Genomic DNA, 23,838 nt, shown 5'->3' with positions numbered 1-23,838 from the left:
ACAATTGTCTGTTTCTGACTATTTGCCCTTTACTCTGAAGGAAATATGAAGGCATAATGTGTTAAAATATGTAAGTCAACTAGAAAACGTAAATTTCCAGAACATATTTTTGGTTGGGTCAAAGTACATTTCATGGTAGGGGAACACCGCTGCATCACATTTGACAGATCCCTGATGAGAGCCTGTCATGCCTCAACTCCAAGTTTAGCTACATTCTTTACATGAGGACACCACCTGGGGCCTCATGTACAAAGACTTGCGTTGAATTCATACTAAAACATTGCGTACGGACAAAGCCATAAATGTGCGTACGCACCAAAAAAATCTGATGTATGAATCTCTGCGTACGCAGCATTCCACATACATTCTCTTTGTACATCCCAATCAACGCGAAATTGAGCACACATGCACGAGCACCACACCACACCCTGTCTCCTCCCTCAATTAAATCAATTTAAATATGGTAATTAGTCCAATTTGGCAAAAGAAACCTGCAAGAACATGGCTAAAGCAAGCAAGAAACGAATTAGAGGTGCTACTATCAGAGGTAGAAACAAGAAAACATATTTTATTTGGAAATCTGTCCTCTGGAATTAATAACAAAAGAAAGAAAAAAGAGTGGGCGAGTTTGTCTGATGCCGTCAACACGGTGGGATCTGAGAGTCGCACCGTAAATGAACTGAAGAAGAAATGGTCAGACATAAAGGTGGAAGTTAAGCGGAGAACTGCTGCGCACCGACAAAGTGTGGGCAGAACAGGCGGTGGTACAGGGACCGATGAACTTGCACCCTTTGATCAGAGAGTTGCCTCTATTGTAGGAGACACGTTAATCTCTGGAATCGTATCCGCTGATGTAGGAGACTCGGATATACTACAGGACTGCCAGCAAGGTGACTCAGATTTATTTCCTTAACTTTGATATACATAGCCAGCCACCGTTTAATTTTAAAATGCATGCAATATAGCAAAAGGTACACCAGAGATTTCACGTATCCACTGCTTTTATTGCAAATGCGTGTACCCATTAATAAGGAACAGACTCAAACTACTGTTAAGATGTGCCTGTGTTTAATTGGACTTAGGAACCGCAGGAACGTCCACTGGCACGCACTCAGAGTCCGCACCACCTGAGCAGCTAGAGCCCATTTAGTCCAGCGTCTCCCGTGTCTCTAATGTTCCCCCCAGTGCTGAAGCCCGGCCATCTGGCCGTGTCTTGACGCATGCTGTTCTGGAGTCACAACAACAAATTGTTAGGGCCATTGAAGAAATGAACAGTCACCTTAAAAATGTCACTGACGCACTCACAGAAATAAGCCATTCATTAAAAGAATTGGTCAAAAAATGAACTTTGTCTGAGTACCATTTATATTGTCGCAATTACACGTTGACGGGCCTGAATGGCTTGTTGATTGTGCTGCACATATACTGGTCCTGGGTCAGGGTCATCTGGCGGTGCCCCCACCTCACCAAGGGGTATGCCATGCCTGTGCGCGACATTGTGCAGCACTCCACAGGCCAGTATGATGCGGCAAACCTTGTCAGGGCGGTATAACAGCATCCCCCGGTCCTGTCAAGGCAGCGCCACCGACATTTCAGCTGCCCAATCGCCCGCTCCACAACTGACCGAGTGCGGGAATGGGCATCATTGTATCTGCGCTCTCGGTCAGTTTGTGGGTTGGTGAGGGGGGTTAACAGCCACGTCTTTAGTGGATAACCACTGTCTCCTGATGGGCAGTAATAATAATTACAGACACAAACATTTTACTTTTAGATAGAACCATACATTTAAATGCATAACTTACCAAGTAGCCACCCATCGCGCACCCTGCCAGCTTGGAGTCTCATCCCAACCATGCTGTTTGTAAGGATATATGAATCATGGGTTGACCCAGGCCACCTTGCCACAATATTTGTTAGGCGCATTTGTGCATCACATATAATCTGCACATTTATTGAATGGAAATGTTTCCGATTCACATATGCAAAATCGTCTTCAGATGGCGCCTTTATAGCAATATGTGTGCAGTCGATCGCTCCGATTACATTAGGAAAACCGGCTATCGCTGCAAATTGCGCTTTGATGTTTGGCTGGTCACCTGCATCGTATGGGAACGTTATATACCTGGTAGACAAGCGGATGATGCCGTCCCATACAGGTGGCATTGCACGGCTCAAACACGACTGGCTTATTCCTGAGCGGTCTGCCAGTTCTCTTTGGAAAGAACCGGTTGCTAGGAAACCAAGTGTAGTAAGCACCTGTAAAGGAACGGGTAATGCGTGGCTCCTCACTGTCTCTCTTTCCAAATTCGGACCCAACTCAGCGCAGAGCTCCAAGAGTATAGCCCTTGGAAATCTGAAACGGCTGATGAGCCAGTCATCGTCGTGGGCCAGAAAATCACCGTGGTCCCTAAAAACTCGTTCTCTCCGGATTTGTCCATTGAAAATGTCTTCTAATAAAGCCAAAGCTGCCATTGCTAGACGGGTTGTATCAATTTTCACATCCTTTATATATGTTCTTACTTAATTGCATAATTAATAGAATATTCTAATAAGACTCGTGTGACAATAATATGGCAAATCATTTATCAATTACAAATTATAAGCAATATCTGGCAGGTGCGATAGAACAGTTCGTAGTGTAATGTTTGCCACTTCACTTTATTGCCTCTATGAGTCGCCAACGGACAAACATCACAAAAATGTACGTACGCCAGGCCTGAAGTTTACGTGGAAGAACGCACATTCTTACGTTAATTTCACTGTTAGTACATCTGACCGTGAACGTGAAAGCTGGCGTACGCCGTGTTTTCGTGCGTACGCAAGATTGATACATGAGGCCCCAGGTATCTTGATTTACTGCAATTTGTAAAAGCAGGAAGCCTTTTCTACTTAGGCCCTACATTGCATGATTATGGCCTCCATGATGATTACCGTTAGACAACCTAGAGAGAGGCCTAACACGCAAGGCTAGACCATTTGGGAAGCATGGGCTCTGGCACTGAAAATGACCAGACGTGTTTGTCTTTCTCACCAATACAAAAAGTTAAGGGACAGGTTGGAGCGAGCAAAACGAAGACTAAGGACAGGCATTTCAAAGGTTGCAGCACTGTAGTCTGCTTCTGTTAGTTATTATAAATATCTCTGCCAATGCATATAAAAAAGAGATCACACAATCTTGACAAGGAAATGGTAATTCAATACAGTAATATTAAACTGTGTTTTGGCACCCCACTGTGACATTCTCATTATTTGACCTACTGGTACACCTCCCTAAAAAAAATTGAGCTGTTTCTTTGCCACAGAAGTGTCTACAGACACTATTCTGTTTGCTTTTGCCAAAGTGTTGAGAGGCTTGGAAAAGTCTGCATGGGAATCTACAAAAATATAGTTTTTTATGTATTTATTTTCGAATAAAAAGTATGCCTTATCAAATCAAATGTTTGTCACATGCTTCGTAAACAACCGGGGTAGACTAACAGTGAAATGCTTACAGGACCTTCCCAACACTGAAAGAAAAATCGAAATTGTAGAAAAAATTGGAAAAAATTAATGATACTTCGCTATATACACGGTGTACCAGTAACGAGTCAATGTGCAAGACCATAACAGCAGTTTATGTAATGTCAAAAGAGATTAGTGCAAAAAGGGTCAATGCAGATATTCCAGGTAGCTATTGGTTAACTATTTAACCTTCTTATAGCTTGGTGGTAGAAACTGTTCAGGGTCCTGTTGGTTCCAGACTTGTGCGGTAGCAGAGAGGACTGTATGACTTGAGTGGCTGGCGTCTTTGACAATCTAAGATTATTAATTATATATGTTATTCTTTAGGTATGTGGCAGCATATTTCTAATTCATTCACACATATGTCTGCCTTACACTGCATTGATGTATTAAATGTATTAAAAAACTTGTGAAATGTTGGGTCTTAATGTTGGGTCTTATGTAATTTTTTGGGCGACCAACCAAATTCACATAGAAATGTGCATTATAGATCTCATTGAAAGCGGTAGATATGTTCTATGTGCGCTATTTATATGCTTCCTGTTCTTAAATTGTGTTTTTTGTCTTTTAGTTTCAGTTTTGTACACCAGCTTCAAACAGCTGAAAATACAATATTTTTGGTTATGGAAAATATATTTCACAGCGGTTTAGATGGTACAATAAATCTCTACACTATACTTGCTTGTTTTGTCACATAACATGAAATTAGGCGAACTATTTGAATTTTAGCAACCAGGAAATGGCGGAGCCATATCTGTATAGTGTATCTTTAATTTCCTAATGGCAACAATTTTTAATAGGAACTTATTTTACTTGACAGCAATCCGGGGAATGTAATGACTGTAACACCTAACATTCACAGGCAAGATGGCGCTGACTTTCAGGAATGGATATCTGGAGATGCTGAGAACGTGTTGGAGATTACAAGCACATCATGTTAAGATTCCTTTTCTTAATGAAATGGGTAGGTTGTTGTCGACAAATCTAAACTGGTCAAATTGTTCGTGCAATTGATTATATCTGGAATAGAGACAGCTAAGTTTGCACATTAGCTAACCATTAGCCGGTTAGGTTACATCTGACAAGCTTGATGAGTCTGTTGTGTTGAAATCCAAAGGCAAAACAGCAGCTTTCATTAATGCGTCTCATCTGTATAATATTGGTCGCAATTTAATGTATTGAGCATCATCTTGGTGTGTAAATAATTTATAGCCAGTGAATAGTTACACAACAAGCATGTATTTCAAACTGAATGAATAGGATCAATCTCCCTGAGGGAAAAAACTAACTGAAGAATCTGTCATTCAGGACTTCTGTGTCCTGCCCTAGCACGTCACCAAAGTTCTCAGAGCATCAAATTACCATCAAGGTACAGTATATCCACTCAACTTCATAATGTTCAATTATTACGTATTACTTCATTCTCCATATTGATTCTAGATTACAATTCTTACTGTGTGATGTCTGATCTCAAGTCATTTAAAGAGAACGCCTTCACCCACACAAAATATGATGGAATCAAAATAACGCAATTTCGGCTCATGTTCCCCAGCAGTTATGTACCACAGACGTCCTTATCCAGACCCTTGTGGCCAGAAGTGTCCTATATCACCCCTGAAGAAGAGGAGAAGCAGCACAAAGGTGTTTTGATAAAGCAATACCTACATTAAACACACATCAAAGACTATTTACGAGAAATAATTGTCCTCTAAAACATTTTAATACCGGCCTATTTTGGAGTGGAAGATGGACATAAAATATCAGCCTAGGGCTAAATCAATCTTTAGATTCAGTGTTTTTGTAATTTACTGTGTCTGAACGATCACTCTCCCATTGCCTTTCAGTGGTTGTAGAAAATGTGAACACTCTTCTTGCAAAGGAAGACTATGGAAGACTTTTTGCAGTTGTCCATTTTGCAAGTCGACAGTGGAAAGTGACAAATGAAGACCTGATCTTAATTGAAAACCACATTGGTGCTGAATGTGGTGACCGGATTACTCTTGAGAAGGTCTGTGTGCTTTATATTCTTTGTGTTATTACTATTTGGAAAGGACACATTTTCCACACTTGCCATATCTTTATAGCCTGGTCCCAGATCTTTTTATGCTCTTACCAACTCCATAGCTGTCATTGTCAACCCAAACATCTGTAAATTATTTTATGGATATTACTAACTTACAGTTCTCAAATATAACATATATTTTCGCTCACCCTATTTTTGGCACACAAATAAGTCTGTTAACTGCAATGTTGGTAGACCCTAGCATCAAGTGTATTGTTATAGGCTACACTTTTATTTATGGACAAAATACTTTCATCTAATAGGTGCTGCTGGTTGGTGGAGAAGAGTTCACACTGGTTGGGAGGCCCCTACTCGGGTAAGTTTTCTAGTTCTATATCATCTCAACTGGGGGGGGAAATTATGCATGTTTGGGTTTTGAATGTATACATTAAGGTGTAGAAATATGACAAAATTGGAGCTGTATATTCTAACAGCCATTTCCCCTCTTCTTTTCACATGTAGTTGTGATTTGGTCAGAGTAGAGGCAACTGTCATTGAGAAGACTGAATCCTGGCCAAAAGTTCATATGCGGTTCTGGAAAAGACACAGATACCAGAAGAAAAGAAGTATGTTTTAAAACTTGTTTAATGTTTTTCTTGATATTTAAGCAATGAGGTTAAAATAATCTCTGAAACTGTGTAGTGTACAAATCAAAGCTAGCAACAACACTATTCCTTTATTTCCTTAATATTCCTATGACATGTATTTGATTTTTTTTTATCTAAACAACAATACTCTCATGTAAATGTCAAATATAATTTCCCTGGGAGAATTGTCAGCATGAACAAATGTCTAAAATCTGCAAGAGTTTTAGTGTGGGAAAGTGACACATTCCAAGGTAGCTAGAAGAAAAGGAAAGTGGGAAACCACTGTATGAATGGGGTACACTACACACGTTTTAATTAAGGGATACATAGTTGGGGGATCACTGGATCATCATTTCTAAGATTCTCTTTTTAGATTCAATGAATGACCTAGATTTCTCTGTCCACACATGCCAGTTACTGGTCAAGTATAATTTGATGTTGTTTTCTTGGAGTAAACAGGAACATGAAATCTCTCCAGAGAGAGGAAATTCCCCAGGATATCACAACAAAAAAGAGAGGCACACTTGAGTCCTTGCATTATAATAGCATTTTTCATTAATTAAATGTTCAAACATTCTAAATTATATTCATCCTCTAAAGTAAATTCTGTAAAAGCAATATGAATAACCTGACAGTGTGTTTTTCAGAATAATGCCCTGTAAGTGTGGCTGCTGCAAGACTAACTATTGTCTTTTCCTTTTTCAGTTATTGTGCAACCACAGACAGTGCTTCGGATCAACACAATTGAAGTTGCTCCCAGATTGACATGATGCTATATATTTTGAAATGTAAATAACGTTTTGGCCAGTGAATGTGCCACTGAAATTGCTCAGTATGAAAATATAATGGGAAAATGTGTTTATGGACAACATTTGGTATCTTTCAAGTGAATCTTTGTAAATGTACTTTTTTTATGTAATCAGATGTTTTTATTTTTTATTTTTTTAGATGTGCTATATGAGTACAATTAAAGCAATTGTTTATGAATCTGTTATGAAATTGGTGAAATCCAGGCACAGGTTCTCACCTAAATGACAAATAGCCATAGGACACCTATGAAATCATGTTGCAGAGTGGAGAAACCTAGCTTGAAGACAGTCAAGGGAAACTTGAGGTATTCCAGCCTGGTCTCATAGACTAGACATACAATAGTAAGTGAAAATCTGGGACACTTGGTCCCCTTCAGCCAATTTTTGTGAACTCAGTGTGGTTCGCTTTATTTTTTGTGCAGTGTGAACACTCCAAAAGAACTCAGACCCCTCAAAAGAGCCCCCGAACCAAACAGACCATCTCGCTTTAATTCCGCGGTCTGGTTCCCTTTTTTAGGACAATGTGAATGCAAGGCTCCCTAAGTTCGCTTTTCATTATTCCTGCACCACACACTAGACTACTGCAACACCGTTTCTCCTGCCATAAACCCTCAGATTGGTGCCACAAAGGAGAGAAGATGATGATGTGCAGGTTCGTGGAAGAAAATGTGTCCTGTTTTTGGATATTGATTAGCGATTGTCAAAGAGTTTTTATTTTTAGATTATTTGTTTGCAAAAATATTGCAAACAAGTAATCATAATAATAAAAAAAATGTGATCTATAGGCTGAGAGCTTCATAAACTGTTTAATTATTGTGGGGTTTGAATAGTGTGAGAAGACAACATATTTGGTGAGAATCACAACATAGGGTATGCAATTTATTCTAGCTCTTAAAGGGGCAGTAGCCTACCTTGGGTGTACAAATTTCAATGACAGCATTATTTATTCTGCAGTTATTCTATTACAATGTATTCTGTTACCAATCAAATCAAGTCTCATATTTGAACTAATTGCAATCTATTAGCTTCCAAAATGTAAGTAGGTATGTCTAGCTGTCCAATAACAGATTCTGGTTAAATGGCTTGTCCTGGACTTTGTAAAAACCCAGAGTGCATGTTGGAAAAACATTTTGGTTCCTTTCTAAACATATCAATGTGCATGCAAAGAGGACTCGGTCCACAAAATAGGTGAAGTGAACTGGCAAAATAGTTGAGTCCTCATTCAAAGGCAAGGGCAGTGTGAATATAAAGAGAACTGAGTTATTTTGCTCTTTTTTACCCAGAGTTCACTTTAAAGAGGACTGAGGTCGGTTCTATTAAAACACCATCAAATTAGTATGATATGTTGCGTTTGATATGGTTACATAAGACAGAATGTTACTCTCTTTTGAGGGTGATTGGTCATGCTGGATGGATGTGCGTATAACGTGAACATCTAGTAACCCAAAGGTTGCGTGTTCGAATGTCATCACAAGCAACTCGCATTTTAGCTAATTAGCTACTTTGCAACTACTTACAAATTTTTAGCAACTTTCCAACTACTTAGTATGTAAGCTAACCTTAACCACTTAACCTAACCATATGAATTGTAATACGTAATGGATAATGGTCATCCACAAATTAATACATACTGTACCAAACATTACATTTCATACTAATTTGAGTGTTTCGTATTTTATTTACATTAGTTTACTATGTTACGTCTACCCATGAGTCCATGTTGCTATTCACTAGTTCGGGTGCTGGTACAATCTCTTACAGCTCTGGGAACGCATCGAATATGAATTGGAAACTTTTAAAAAAATGTTTTTTGAATGTTGAATTTGATGACAAATTTAATTAACAACATCCAAATGGATAAAGAAACCATGTCCACCCATTTTGGTCTATCAAGAACTTTGAAAAGGACAGGCAGTTTGTCTTCGAGAACGGTCAGAATAGTGATACTGGGCCAAGCGGCTGTTGGCAAAACTGGTAAGCGCAGAAACACTTTTGCATAGAAACAATAATTGATGTAGAAATTATTATAGCATAGGTTATGTGTTATCATCAGACTATCCTGATTTGCGCTCTAGTTCCAGACTTGTTTCAGTTTCACACGTGTAATGGCTATCAAAAGTAGTTTAATCAAACTCATATTTAATTTCGTATTTTACAGCAATGGCTGTGCGATTTATCACTAGAAGATTCATTGGCGAGTATGACCCAACACTCGGTAGGTATTGAGGGAGAGGGATTGCGTCGATTTTAATCCCGTATGTCATGCCATGCGTGATGACTCAGTGTAGCCTAGTGCATTAAGGACTAATAAATAATTAGAATATAATAGAAATATGGATCACTCTGTCAAGTTTGACAAACAAATGTCATGTATTTCTGCAGAGACCATATACAGACATGAAATGTCTATTGGTGGTGATGTGGTGCACTTTGAAATACTGGACACAGCAGGACAAGTGAGCATGCTTGGTTTAACCTAACAGTTATACAATCATCCTATGAAACAATCTAAATTGTTTTGACATAGCCTACAATTATTTATGCAAATGCGTTCCACTCAATCATATATACTGAGTATACAAAACATTAAGAACACCTGCTCTTTCCATGACATAGACTGACCAGGTGAATCCAGGTGAAAGCTATGATCCCTTATTGATGTCACTTGTTAAATCCACTTCAATCAGTGTAGGTGAAGGGGAGGAGACAGGTTAAAGAAGGATTTTAAAGTCTTGAGACAATTGAAACATGGATTGTGTATGTGTGCCATTCAGAGGGTGAATGGGAAGACAAAATATTGAAGTGCCTTTGAACAGGGTACGGGGGTAGGAGCCAGGCGCGCCTGTTTGTGTCAAGAACTTCAATGCTACTGGGTTTTTCACGCTCAACATTTTCCTGTGTGTATCAAGAATGGTCCACCACCCAAAGGACATCCAGCCAACTTGACACAACTGTGGAACGCTTTCATCCCTGTGGAATGCTTTCAACACCTTGTAGAGTCCATGCCCCGACGAATTGAGGCTGTTCTGAGGGCAACTTAATATTAGGAAGGTGTTCCTAATCTTTTGTATACTCAGATATTTTATTGATCTATGATTTTTGTGTTGTTGTTGCAGTTCTATAACTAAATATACATTTCTTGTAAGGAGGAAGATGCCCTGCTAATCGAAGAGAAGATCAAGTGGGGAGATGGATTTGTCATTGTGTACTCTGTAACAGACAGGTGTAGCTTTGACGAGGTCATGCGCCTCTGTTTCCTCGTCAATCACATCCACTCCTCTTCAGGCGCCCGCAAGTGCAGCCCTGAGCCTCCACCCATAGTTATTGTGGCCAACAAGAAGGACCTTGAGTTTGACCGCATGGTGAGCACTGAGGATGGAGAGGGCCTGTCACAGGGCCTAAAACTGCCCTTCCATGAGATTTCAGTGCGTGACGGATGGGAAGAGACAGCGGGCGTCTTTAATGTTCTTTATGGAGATGTGATCCATCAACTTGACACTTCCCCAGCCTCATACCGCAGGAGAGCAGTCTCCAAGCTGATGGAGAAGATCCCCAGGATCAACTCCAATCCTCCTGGCACCCCTGGCCGCAGCTTCAGCTTCAGCTCATTCAGGGACTTCCTGCCTGACTGAGCCGGATGGGTTGGGGCTCTGAACAGCGGCTGTGATTTGGGTATTCACAGGGGAAACATGAAACATGTTGTTTTGGCAGCGTGCCTCTAGAATAGCTGTGTTAGTGCTCTATGGAAAGTGATGCACTTGGACACCTGGATAAGAGACTTGGACACATTAGATCTGAAAATGGATCTAGCAATTACTGTAGAATGTAATTCTATAAACATTTGTGGGGACAATATTTAAATCAAGCGTAATAAGAGTAGTACAATTGTGTTTTGTATTTTGATGAGACATGAACAACAAATTAAATATCTAGAAACATCTAGAAATAAAATGTAACTATTTGTTGCGGTATCAAATGACTAAAATGAACATTCTGCAGATGTTCTTAATATAGGATATTTTTGAAAGTAGAAGAGGCAGGTGTATTTGATCTTTCCTCAAGATGTAATCTTTAAAGCAGTAGAAAGCATTACCTGCTTAGATGTTTGTCACGGTTTCGGCCGAGGCTGCCTCTCTTCCTTGTTCGGGCAGGCATCGGCGTTCGTTGTCTCCGGAATACTAGCTGCCACCGTTGTATGTTTCATGTTCGTTTGCTTTTGTCTGATTGTTTTCACACCTGTTATCATTTAGTGTCATTAGTGTCCTATTTAGTTCTCGTTGTGTTTGTCAGGTGTTGTGTGTTATTGTTTCGTGTACTGTCGTATTTGCTGGTCGTTTGACTATTTCGCTCGGTTGAGCTTACTACTCCACTGCGCTGGAGCGTATTTACGCACCTGTTTTCGTGCGCCTTTATTTTGGTCGCCTACGTGCGTCGTTCCGCCTTACGGGCGAGTTTTCCCTGTTTGCCTTATTGGTATTTTGACTAAAGTCTTTTGGATTATTGACTTCGGTGTCCTTGCGCTTGATTCCACCCATACACCCACCTACAGCCAACCTTGACAGAATAACACACCCACAGTATGGAATCAGCAGGAGCCGCTGCAGCCCAGGCGACGCTGGAGGACAGGGTCCTCCAACAAGGCGACCAGATCCAGCAGATGGGGACCGCACTGCAGGAGGTGATCACTACCATCAGAGGCTGGGGAACGCCGCCACCACCACCCTCCCTGCCAGCACCATCGGCCAGTCAGCCCATTCCCGCACCGGAACCTCGAGGAGTCCGACTCTCGCTCCCGAGGGCTTACGATGGGACCGCGGCCGGGTGCCAGGGTTTCCTTCTCCAGGTGGAGCTGTACCTGGCCACCGTGCACCCGGCACCCTCGGGACATGAGAGCGTGTCCGCCTGATCTCCTGCCTGTCCGGGAAGGCGTTGGCATGGGCCAACGCGGAGTGGAGGAGGATCGACGCGGACACTATAACCTACGACGAGTTCCGTTTGACCATCCCCCGGAGGGGAAAGCGGCGGGGAGCGTCTGGTCTTCCTCCGGCAGGGGAGGAGGAGTGCCCAGGAGTTCGCTCTCGAATTTCGTACTCTAGCGGCGGATGCAGGGTGGAATGATCGGGCTCTCGTCGATCACTACAGATGTAGTCTACGAGAGGACGTCCGTCGGGAGCTGGCCTGTAGGGACACCAGCCTCACGTTCGACCAGTTGGTCGACATGTCCATCAGGCTGGATAACCTGCTAGCTACCCGCGGGACGTCCCGAGGGGGTCCGTCCATTTCACCCTCCAGCGCCTCCGAGCCGTGCCCCATGGAGCTCGGGGGCGCTGGCGCTAGAGAGAGGAGGGGTCGGCTTACTAGGGGGTCCATCCCCTGCACCAACTGTGGTCGGGGAGGACACACCGCGGCTAGGTGCTGGGGATGGCCTCCTAAGGGAGAGGGACGACAGGTCCCGCACTGGGGATTCCTTCCAGGTGAGTAGGCGCCCCACTCACCCAGAGCTCTCTGCTACACATTTCTGTATGCCTGTGAGTTTTCCACAGGTAGCACCTCATTCCCAGCATAAGGCGCTGGTAGATTCAGGCGCGGCTGGGAATTTTATTGATAAGAAGTTTTGTTTAGCTTTAGGGATTCCCCTTCTTCCTGTTGATGTCCCTTTCCCCGTTCATGCCCTAGATAGCCGTCCGTTGGGGGCGGGCTTGATCAGGGAGGTCACTGCGCCACTTAGGATGTGTGCGCAGGGGGTCATCAGGAGATGATTCAGCTATTTCTGATTGCCTCTCCTGCGTATCCGGTGGTGCTGGGCCTGCCCTGGTTGAGTACCCATAACCCATCTATTTCGTGGCAGGAGAGGGCTCTGATGGAGTGGTCTGCCCAGTGTGTGGGTAGATGTTTAGGCGTTTCCGTAGGGGCTACCTCGGTGGAGAGTCCAAACCAGGTGCCCGCATTGCACGTTCCCCCTGAGTATGGGGATTTGGCTATTGCGTTTAGTAAGTCGAGGGCGACGCAGTTGCCGCCCCATAGGCAGGGAGATTGTGCGATAGACCTCCAGGCAGGAGCTGCGCTCCCGCGGAGTCATGTGTATCCTCTGTCTCAGGAGGAGAAGAAAGCTATGGAGACTTACATAGACGAATCTCTGAGACAAGGATACATACGGCCTTCCACTTCCCCTGCGTCCTCGAGTTTCTTTTTTGTGAAGAAGAAGGATGGTGGTTTGCGCCCGTGCATCGATTACCGTGGTCTCAATCAGATCACGGTGAAGTATAGTTATCCACTCCCGCTGATTGCGACCATGACTGAGTCCTTGCATGGGGCGCGTTTCTTCACGAAATTAGATCTCAGGAGCGCGTACAACTTGGTGCGCATCAGGGGGCGATGAATGGAAGACAGCCTTTAGTACCACCTCGGGCCATTACGAGTATCTTGTCATGCCATACGGGTTGATGAACGCTCCGTCAGTTTTCCAATCATTCGTGGATGAGATCTTCAGGGACATGCAGGGGCAGGGGGTCGTTGTGTACATTGATGACATTCTCGTGTACTCGCCTACCCGTATCGAGCATGTGGCCCTGGTGCGCAGAGTGTTGCGGAGGCTGGTGGAGCACGACCTGTATGTTAAGGCAGAGAAGTGTCTGTTTTTCCAGGAGTCGGTCTCCTTTTTGGGGTATCAGTTGTCTGCGTCAGGGGTGAAGATGGAGGTAGACCGTGTTGTCGGCCGTGCGTAATTGGCAAACACCAACCACTGTGAAGGAGGTGCAGCAGTTTTTGGGGTTTGCGAATTACTACCGGAGGTTTATCCGGGGTTTTGGACAGGTGGCAGCTCCCATCACGTCTCTCTTGAAGGGGGGTCGGTGCGTCTGCAGTGGTCGGCCGAGGCGGACAGGGCGTTTGGGAGGCTGAAGGACCTGTTTACCTCGGCTCCGGTGCTGGCGCATCCGGATCCCTCTTTACCATTTCAGGTAGAGGTTGACGCGTCTGAGGCCGGTATAGGAGCCGTGCTTTCACAACGGTCAGGCGCGCCACCTAAACTCCGCCCCTGTGCTTTTTATTCAAAAGCTCAGTCCGCGGAGCGAAACTATGACGTAGGGGACAGGGAGCTGTTAGCCGTGGTACAGGCCCTAAAGGTGTGGAGGCACTGGCTTGAGGGGGCTCAACACCCTTTCCTCATTTTGACGGAACACCGTAACCTGGAGTACATCCGGGCAGCGAGGAGGCTAAACCCTCGGCAGGCTAGATGGAGTATGTTTTTGACCCGGTTTACGTTTAAGATCACGTACATCCCTGGGTCCCAGAACGGTAAGGCAGATGCGCTGTCTCGGCGGTATGACACGGAGGAGAGGTCCGTGGAGCCCACTCCCATACTGCCGGAGTCGTGTCTGGTGGCACCGGTAGTGTGGGAGGTCGATGCTGAGCTCGAGCGGGCGTTCACGCACCGACCCTAGTCCGCCACAGTGCCCGGAGGGTCGAAAGTACGTTCCGCTCGAGGTTCGGGATCGATTGATCTATTGGGCTCACACGTCACCCTCCTCTGGACATCCGGGTATCGGCCGGACAGTGCACTGTCTTAGTACCAAGTACTGGTGGCCCACGTTGGCAAGGGATGTGAGGGTTTATGTTTCCTCCTGCTCGGTGTGCGCCCAGTGTAAGGCGCCTAGACATCTGCCTAGGGGTAAGTTACTACCCCTGCCCGTGCCACAATGACCATGGTCCCACCTCTCGGTGGATTTCCTTACTGACCTTCCTCCGTCACAGGGGAATACCACTATACTGGTCGTTGTGGACCGGTTTTCTAAGGCCTGTCGTTTGCTCCCCATGCCGGGCCTTCCTACCGCCCTGCAAACTGCCGAAGCCTTATTCACCCATGTGTTCCGGCACTACGGGTACCCGAGGATATTGTGTCTGATCGAGGTCCCCAATTTACCTCCAGAGTCTGGAGGGCCTTTATGGAGCGGTTGGGGGTCTCGGTGAGCCTCACCTCGGGTTACCACCCGGAGAGTAATGGGCAGGTGGAACGTGTAAACCAGGATGTGGGTAGGTTTCTAAGAACATACTGCCAGGACCGGCCGGAGGAGTGGGCAAGGTACGTTCCCTGGGCCGAAATGGCCCAGAATTCCCTACGCCATTCCTCCACTAACCTAACCCCTTTCCAATGTGTGTTGGGTTACCAGCCGGTTCTGGCACCCTGGCAGCAGAGCCAGATCGAGGCTCCTGCGGTGGATGAGTGGGCGAGGCGCTCGGAGGAGACATGGAACGCTGCACACGTCCACCTGCAGCGGGCCCTCCGACGTCATAAGGCGAGCGCCGATCTCCACCGCAGTGAGGGACCGGTGTACGCACCTGGTGATCGAGTCTGGCTCTCTACCAGAAACCTGCCCCTCCGCCTGCCCTGTCGGAAACTGGGTTGGCGGTTTGTAGGGCCATTTAAAGTCCTGGGAAGGTTGAACGAGGTGTGTTATAAATTACAGCTACCTGTTGAATATAAAAGTATTAACCCCTCGTTCCATGTGTCCCTTCTCAGGCCGGTGGTAGCTGGCCCACTCCAGGAAAGTGAGATCAGGGAGACTCCTCCGCCCCCATTGGACATCGAGGGGGCACCGGCGTACTCCGTGAGGTCCATCTTGGATTCGAGACGTCGGATGGGGGTCTCCAGTATCTAGTGGAGTGGGAGGGGTACGGTCCGGAGGAGCGGTGCTGGGTGCCGAGGAGAGACATTTTGGACCCGTCTCTCCTGACGGAATTCCATCGTGGGCACCCGACGCACCCTGCTCCGCGTCCTCTGGGTCGTCCCCCGAGGCCGAGTCGGCGCACGTCTGGAGCCGCGCGTCAAGGGGGGTACTGTCACGGTTTCGGCCGAGGCTGCCTCTCTTCCTTGTTCGGGCAGGCTTCGGCGTTCGTTGTCTCCGGAATACTAGCTGCCACCGTTGTATGTTTCATGTTCGTTTGCTTTTGTCTGATTGTTTTCACACCTGTTATCATTTAGTGTCATTAGTGTCCTATTTAGTTCTCGTTGTGTTTGTCGGTGTTGTGTGTTATTGTTTCGTGTACTGTCGTATTTGCTGGTCGTTTGACTATTTCGCTCGGTTGAGCTTACTACTCCACTGCGCTGGAGCGTATTTACGCACCTGTTTTCGTGCGCCTTTATTTTGGTCGCCTACGTGCGTCGTTCCGCCTTCGGGCGAGTTTTCCTGTTTGCCTTATTGGTATTTTGACTAAAGTCTTTTGGATTATTGACTTCGGTGTCCTTGCGCTTGATTCCACCCATACACCCACCTACAGCCAACCTTGACAATGTTTATGTTTAAGTATATTATTTGAAAGCCACAAGCAACGCCTACTATCTGAGGTACTGTATATACACAACAAATAACAGGGAACTTAAATTGGCCCCATCAAATATTACTGTTAACCATATACTCCTAAAGTATATGAGGCTTCATACATGCAGCACAGTTTAGGGCTTTTGAGTAAAAAGGGCCTTTAAAAGGATCCTGCAGAAAAAAAATATTAATTTTCGGAAACCTGATACGAGCCTTTACGATTAGGGGCACCTGCAATAGAAAAGGCTTCTATAGTTGCTTTGATGTGTGGGGGTGCAAGGAATGTATTGTATATTGGCTTTACTAATGTGATGTTTATACACATGGAATGATGGATAGTTGTGGGAGGAGATGACTAAACAAAGCTTATTGGTGCTATTGAACAAAAATATAAACGCAACATGCAACAATTTCACAGATTTTACTGAGTTACAGTTCACATAAGGAAATCAGTCAATTGAAATAAATAAATTAGGCCCTAATCTATGGATTTCACGACTGGGAATACAGATATGCATCTGTTGGTCACAGATACCTTAAAAAAAAGAGGTAGGGGTGTGGATCAGAAAACCAGTCATTATCTGGTGTGACCACCATTTGCCTCATGCAGCATGACACATCTCCTTCACATAGAGTTGATCAGGATGTTGATTGTGGAATGTTGTCCCACTCCTCTTCAATGGCTGTGCAAAGTTGCTGGATAATGGCGGGAACTGGAACACGCTGTCGTACACGTCGATCCAGAGCATCCCAAACATACTCAATGGGTGACATGTCTGGTGAGTATGAGGCCATGGAAGAACTGGGACATTTTCAGCTTCCAGGAATTGTGTACAGATCCTTGCTCATGGGCCTGTGCATTATCATGCTGAAACACGAGGTGGAGGCGGCGGATGAATGGCACAATAATGGACCTCAGGATCTCGTCACGTTATCTCTGTGCATTCAAATTGCCATCGATAAAATGCAGTAGTGTTCATTGTCCATGGCTTATGCCTGCCCATACCATAACCCCACCGCCACCATGGGGCACTCTGTTCACAACGTTGACATCAGCAAACCACTCACCCCCACACGACGCCATACACGTCTGCCATCTGCCCGGTACAGTTGAAACCGGGATTCATTCGTGAAGAGTACACTTCACCAGCGTGCCAGTGCTCATCAAAGGTGAGCATTTGCCCACTGAAGTCGGTTACGATGCCGAACTGCAGTTAGGTCAAGACCCTGGTGAGGACGACGAGCACGCAGATGAGCCTCCCTTAGACGGCTTCTGACAGTTTATGCAGAAATTCTTCAATTGTGCAAACCCACCGTGTCATCAGTTGTCCAGGTGGCTGGTCTCAGACGATCCCGCAGGTGAAGAAGCCGGATTTGGAGGTCCTGGGTTGGCATGGTTACACGTGGTCTTTGGTTGTGAGGCTGGTTGGACGTACTGCCAAATTCTCTCAAACAACATTGGAGGCGGCTTATGGTAGAGAAATTAAAATTAGATTATCTGGCAACAGCTCTGGTGGACATTCCTGCAGTCAGCATGCCAATTACAAACTCCCTCTAAACTTGAGACATATGTGGCATTGTGTTGTGTGACAAAACTGCACATTTTAGAGTGGCCTTTTATTGTCACCAGCACAAGGTGCACCTGTGTAATGATTATGCTGTTTAATCAGCTTCTTGATATGCCACACCTGTCAGGTGGATGGACTATCTTGGCAAAGTACACATGCTCACTAACAAGGATGTAAACAAATTTGTGCACAACATTTGAGAAAAGCTTTTTGTGCATATGGAACATTTCTGGGATCTTTTATTTCAGCTGATGAAACATGGATCGAACCCCAGGCTGTAGTGACGCCGCAACACTGCGATGCAGTGCCTTAGACCGCTGCATCACTCGGGAGGCCCACTATTTTACATTTTAATCAGGGAGCTGTTTTTGCACAATTTGGCTGTGTTTACACAGGCAACCGAATTCTGATCTTTTGCCAATTATTTGGAATATCTGATACATATCTGATCTTTTCCCTAACGTATAAACAGCAAATCCATATGAGACCTCGGTCTGGATGCTCAGATCCATTTATTTTTATCGGGTGCCTTTTGACACAACTACAGTTGAAGTCGGAAGTTTACATACACCTTAGCCAAATACACTTAAACTCTGTTTTTAACAATTCCTGACATTTAATCCTAGTAAAAATTCCCTGTTTTAGGTTAGTTAGGATCACCACTTTATTTTAGGAATGTGAAATGTCAGCATAATAGTAGAAAGAATGATTTATTTCAGCTTTTATTTCTTTTGTCACATTGCCAGTGGGTCAGAAGTTTACATACACTCAATTAGTATTTGGTAGCATTGCCTTTCAATTGTTTAACTTGGGTCAAACGTTTCGGGTAGCCTTCCACAAGCTTCTCACAATAAGTTGGGTGAATTTTGGCCCATTCCTCCTGACAGAGCTGGTGTAACTGAGTCAGGTTTGTAGGCCTCCTTGCTCGCACACACTTTTTCAGTTCTGCCCACAAATGTTCTATAGGATTGAGGTCAGGGCTTTGTGATGGCCACTCCAATATCTTGACTTTGATGTCCTTAAGCCATTTTGCCATAACTTAGGAAGTATGCTTGGGGTCATTGTCCATTTGGAAGACCCATTTGCGACCAAGCTTTAACTTCCTGACTGATGTCTTGAGATGTTGCTTCAATATAGCCACATAATTTTCCTTCCTCATGATGCAATCTATTTTGTGAAGTGCACCAGTCCCTCCTGCAGCAAAGCACCCCCACAGCATGATGCTGCCACCCCCGTGCTTCACGGTTGGGATAATGTTCTTCAGCTTGCAAGCCACCCCCTTTTTCCTCCAAACATAACGATGGTCATTATGGCCAAACAGTTCTATTTTTGTTTCATCAGACCAGAGGACATTTCTCCAAAAAGTAAGATCTTTGTCCCCATGTGCAGTTGTAAACCGTAGTCTGGCTTTTTATGGCGGTTTTGGAGCAGTGGCTTCTTTCTTGCTGAGCGGCCTTTCAGGTTATGTCGATATAGGACTCGTTTTACTGTGGATATTAATACTTTTGTACATGTTTCCTCCAGCATCTTCACAAGGTCCTTTGCTGTTGTTCTGGGATTTATTTGCACTTTTCGCACCAAAGTACGTTCATCTCTAGTAGACAGAACGCGTCTCCTTCCTGAGCGGTATTTTTTTAAATATATTTTTTTATTTTACCTTTATTTAACTAGGCAAGTCAGTTAAGAACAAATTCTTATTTACAATGACGGCCTACACCGACCAAACCCGGACGACGCTGGGCCCATGGTGTTTATACTTGCATACTATTTTTTGTACAGATTAACCTGGTACCTTCAGGCGTTTAGAAATTGCTCCCAAGGATGAACCAGACTTGTGGAGGTCCACAATTCTTTTTCTGAGGCCTTGGCTGATTTCTGTTGATTTTCCCATGATGTCAAGCAAAGAGGCACTGAGTTTGAAGGTAGGCCTTGAAATACATCCACAGGTACACCTCCAATTGACTCAAATTATGTCAATTAGCCTATCAGAAGCTTCTAAAGCCATGACATCATTTTTTGGAATTTTCCAAGCTGTTTAAAGGCACAGTCAACTTAGTGTATGTAAACTTCTGACCGACTGGAATTGTGATACAGTGAATTCTAAGTGAAATAATCTGTCTGTAAACAATTGTTTGAAAAATTACTTGTGTCATGCACAAAGTAGATGTCCTAACCGACTTGCCAAAACTATAGTTTGTTAACAAGAAATATGTGGAGTGGTTGAAAAACAAGTGTTATTGACTCCAACCTAAGTGTATGTAAACCTCCGACTTCAACCGTAGGACCTCAAATTGGATAGTACTGGGAGGGGATATCCACCAGATGGCAGCAGATGACAAGTAGAATTTCCTACAGACAGGTGTGTGTGCGTGTGCGTGCGTGTGTGTGTGTTGTAATTCCTAAATTCCGGTCTTTAGGATTTGTATTCTAGTTTGGAAAAAAATATTAAAATATATATATATCCTTAGATGGCAGCATAGGCCAACTAATAGCAAAGGTTACTTTACAGCAGGCAGGTTGAGGTAAAGAACACTTGGACAAAGGTAACTTATGTATGAAACTGAATTGATACAGACTAACAGACATTATTTGACAGACTGACAAAATGTTGACCATTAAAAGGACATTACACTCCAAAATCAAAGTTTGTTGGATGGTTTCAGATGTCAATAGTAATGTCAGGATTAATCCATTCCCCACACCATCAGGTGTATATATCTAACTATATACCACAATCCAAATGAATGGAAAATATAATCATGATGTCTTTTCCAGATTTCTTCCATTAATTTGGGGTTAAGGCATATAGCTGGATATACACAACCGATCAGTGCCATTTCTAGTCATAAGCGATATAAGAGCCTGCTAGGGGGCCCCAACCAGGAAGTCAGTCGGGGTCTTAATTTATTGTTAGTTAGGATAGCAGAATACACACCGTGCAATGTCGAAATTTGGTAGTGCATCAGCAGTTTTCCCTCTTGTTATGTCAGTCACTGACAGTCACTCAATTAGACAATGTCAGCTAACATTTTATAGATAAGTTAGTCTAGCCACTAGCCTTGCCTGGCTACCCAGCATTATTGCTCCGGGCAATTGCCATGCCACGCAGACAAACATTAGTTTTTTCTCCGCAATGAAGTATGTAGCGGACAATAGAGCAGCGGAAGAATTCATGTTGAGTCGTCAGGCAACTGCTAGCCAGCTATCTAAACCGTGTATTAATCATGGTTGAATTACTGACCAGGCACGCAAGGCACGTACCTGCCCAGGGGCCCTTCTAATGGGAGACGTCTCTATCTATGGCTTCTAATCAATAGATCACTTGATCAGGGTCTAGGTAGGAAGTCTAACCACCATAATCAATTATTAAAAGATGATGGAAGCTGCCTTTCCTTACCTGACCAGATTATTTTGATTTTGTTGGCGATTCAGATCAAATATTTGTCTACTGGTCGTGGCACAGATGTAGGATCTTGATTTGAGCCAGTTTGCTACAGCAGAAAAATCATCCTGCAGCAACAGTAAATGTGAATATTTACGTGGATTATAAGTATTTATGATAAATGTTTCTTAAGGGAAAATCAAGTCTGAAATTTCGAACTTCAGAAGTCTTTTTAAACCTCAAATCTAAACCTGCATTGCAGAAAAGTTATCCTGCAACAGGGTGATCAAATGAAGATCCTATATCTGTACCAGAGTGGCATCCATGATAGAAGCACATCTACAGCTATGTTCTTCTTGAAAATAGCTTTACATATGTTTTATAAACAATTGTAGATTCCAAGCTTCCACTACATAGATCTTGAGTGTTTTGAAGATACAAAAAAACACTTTCTTTGATGTGTCTTGTAACAAATCAGGTTTTCTTCAAATACATGTCACAGAAATACTGTCTTTCCCTATGTCTTAAATTTCTGTGAATCTTTGTATACAAAAGCAATATATGATCATCCTTTTTATTTATTTTTGTCTTGTGATTTGATTGTGCATTTTTAGGATTGTGTCTATTGATTTCCTGCTGTATCTGTTTATGAGAGTATACAGGCATTATAACTTGGACTTGGACCAAAACAATTTTGAATTGGTTACATTTTCTTTATTGATGTTTGCCATGTACTCACTATATCCCAAAAGTATAGTCAATACACCCTCCATTAACATGGAAAATGTGCCTTCCCAGTAGGTTATATCAGTGGTGTAAGGCATAGTGCTAACCATCTGCACTGTGGCTCTGTGAGGCAGTCCATTGCCAGTGTTTCGAGGTCTCTCATCAAGTTCTCCCACACTGTATTCTATCAGCCCACACTATGATGGCTCTGTATGGAAGACACTTACAGCGTTTGCAGTGTGCGCCTTGCTCAACCATATGCTTTCATATTGCCAGGATGGAAAACTGCCTTGGGCCTCAACACTCTTGCCAACTTCTAGTTTGTAGTGGGCTTTTACTGTGCAGTCTGGTGATTCTGTCCATTTCTTACAAAAAAAGGTCAGAATAAAACTGATTAAAGTGAGGACTCAAGCACCTGCTATGTTCACACTTTGGTAATCAGAGAACAGGCTCAACTTAATTAAACATGCAATACAGTATATATTTTGGTTGTCAAGTAATATCTCAGATATTACTCTGTAGGTACTGTAAACACAGCATATAGTGTACTGGAGATTCCCTTTGTGTGAGTGCACTGGCACCTGCTTGTTACAAAACCAAAACCATTAGTTTATTTACACATTCATGATTTATGCTATCATTCAAGTGAGAGAATATTCAGACACTTCGGATTTCAGTTTAATTATTTAAGTCTCCAATTATTTTTCCTTTAAATAATAAATATTTCTTGGGTGGGGGAAAGTGTGCTGAATTAAGTGCTGCATTAAGTTTTTTGGGGAGAGAAAAAGAAGCATAAAACATCTCCAGAAGATACATGTTGTTTGGTCCTCCATTCTAAATCCTCTGGGACTCACATTTGAGAAGTTCTATCACATCTACCCACATAGCACCCAAGGGACTATAGGCTGCTCTTCAGGACCCCTTGCTGTGTGTGTGTGTGTGTGTGTGTGTGTGTGTGTGTGTGTGTGTGTGTGTGTGTGTGTGTGTGTGTGTGTGTGTGTGTGTGTGTGTGTGTGTGTGTGTGTGTGTGTGTGTGTGTGTGTGTGTGTGGTCATCATGGGTGCTGTAGGGGTATAATGACAGCAGCAGTGGTTATGGTTGTAGGGGTATTGAAGGCTGGAGGGATCGTGGGGCAGGAGAGGTAGGGGTTAGGATAGTGGGGGCTGTCACGATCGTTGAGAGACAGGTCAGACCAAGGTGCAGCGTGGTATGCGAACATGTTTATTTTACTGAATACACACTGACAAAACGGCAACGAAACGTGACGTCGGAAGGCTATACACAAACAAGCCAAACTCACCGAAACACAAACAAGATCCCACAACCCAGGCAGGAAAACTGGCTTCCTAAGTATGATCCCCAATCAGAGACAACGAGCGACAGCTGCCTCTGATTGGGAACCACACCCGGCCAAACATAGAAATACAAATATAGAATGTCCACATAGAAATACACACACATGATATTCACACCCTGACCAAACTACCTCGAGAATAACCGTCTCTCCAGGTCAGGGCGTGACAGGGGCTGACGCTGTACGGTCAGTGAGAGCTGTAGAAGCAGCTACAGTAGAGGCTGCAGATGTAGAATCCTCAGAGGGAACTATGGTGCTTTGATCACACCTGGTCCATCATTCCGACAGTGTTTACCATGTTTTCCCCCACATGGTTCGGTGATGAATTTCGAGTGGATCTCAAGCTGATTGGGTTTTGGGGTGGTTTACACTTCCTCATTCAAACAAACAACTAGCAACGTCTGAAAGCTAAACATTTTTTTTAATGAAAGCTAACATTATTGTGCATCAATCAGCATTGTTTTGATGCTGTTCCACCATGACTGACTCAGATGCTGTCCTAATATGGACACTGTATCCGAGCAGATACTAA

At 43.9% G+C, this 23,838-nt stretch overlaps 3 protein-coding genes across 5 annotated transcripts; 2 read left to right on the top strand and 1 right to left on the bottom strand.

Annotated features, from left to right (window-relative positions):
• Nucleotides 1–629: 629 nt before the first annotated feature.
• LOC121573302 (39S ribosomal protein L21, mitochondrial) lies at nt 630–7,743 on the top strand. 2 transcript variants are annotated; one of them, XM_041885171.2, is made up of 8 exons: nt 630–890; nt 4,364–4,465; nt 4,810–4,870; nt 5,054–5,142; nt 5,346–5,509; nt 5,827–5,879; nt 6,026–6,129; nt 6,856–7,743. In XM_041885171.2, exons 2-8 carry the CDS (start codon nt 4,369–4,371, stop codon nt 6,918–6,920), a joined length of 633 nt encoding a protein of 210 aa, XP_041741105.1. In that variant the 5' UTR covers nt 630–890; nt 4,364–4,368; the 3' UTR covers nt 6,921–7,743. The 2 variants fall into 2 exon arrangements, with proteins under 2 accessions (XP_041741105.1, XP_041741106.1); XM_041885172.2 differs by having other exon boundaries at nt 631–890; nt 5,057–5,142.
• Nucleotides 1,111–2,838, bottom strand: LOC123483998 (putative nuclease HARBI1). 2 transcript variants are annotated; one of them, XM_045213973.1, is made up of 3 exons: nt 1,803–2,838; nt 1,361–1,724; nt 1,111–1,228 (listed from the first exon to the last, which is right to left on the bottom strand). In XM_045213973.1, exons 1-2 carry the CDS (start codon nt 2,470–2,472, stop codon nt 1,378–1,380), a joined length of 1,017 nt encoding a protein of 338 aa, XP_045069908.1. In that variant the 5' UTR covers nt 2,473–2,838; the 3' UTR covers nt 1,111–1,228; nt 1,361–1,377. The 2 variants fall into 2 exon arrangements, with proteins under 2 accessions (XP_045069908.1, XP_045069907.1); XM_045213972.1 differs by having other exon boundaries at nt 1,111–1,724.
• Nucleotides 7,744–8,715: 972 nt separating the features above from the next.
• LOC121573303 (ras-related and estrogen-regulated growth inhibitor-like) lies at nt 8,716–11,127 on the top strand. The gene is made up of 4 exons (XM_041885173.2): nt 8,716–8,933; nt 9,118–9,174; nt 9,342–9,415; nt 10,106–11,127. Exons 1-4 carry the CDS (start codon nt 8,774–8,776, stop codon nt 10,589–10,591), a joined length of 777 nt encoding a protein of 258 aa, XP_041741107.2. The 5' UTR covers nt 8,716–8,773; the 3' UTR covers nt 10,592–11,127.
• The last annotated feature ends 12,711 nt before the right edge of the window (nt 11,128–23,838 follow it).

This window comes from Coregonus clupeaformis, unplaced genomic scaffold (assembly GCF_020615455.1).
Source record: "Coregonus clupeaformis isolate EN_2021a unplaced genomic scaffold, ASM2061545v1 scaf0180, whole genome shotgun sequence".
Taxonomy (NCBI): Eukaryota; Metazoa; Chordata; class Actinopteri; order Salmoniformes; family Salmonidae; genus Coregonus; species Coregonus clupeaformis.
The sequence above is the reverse complement of the archived record's forward strand: the minus strand, read 5'-3'. Positions and strand labels throughout refer to the sequence as shown.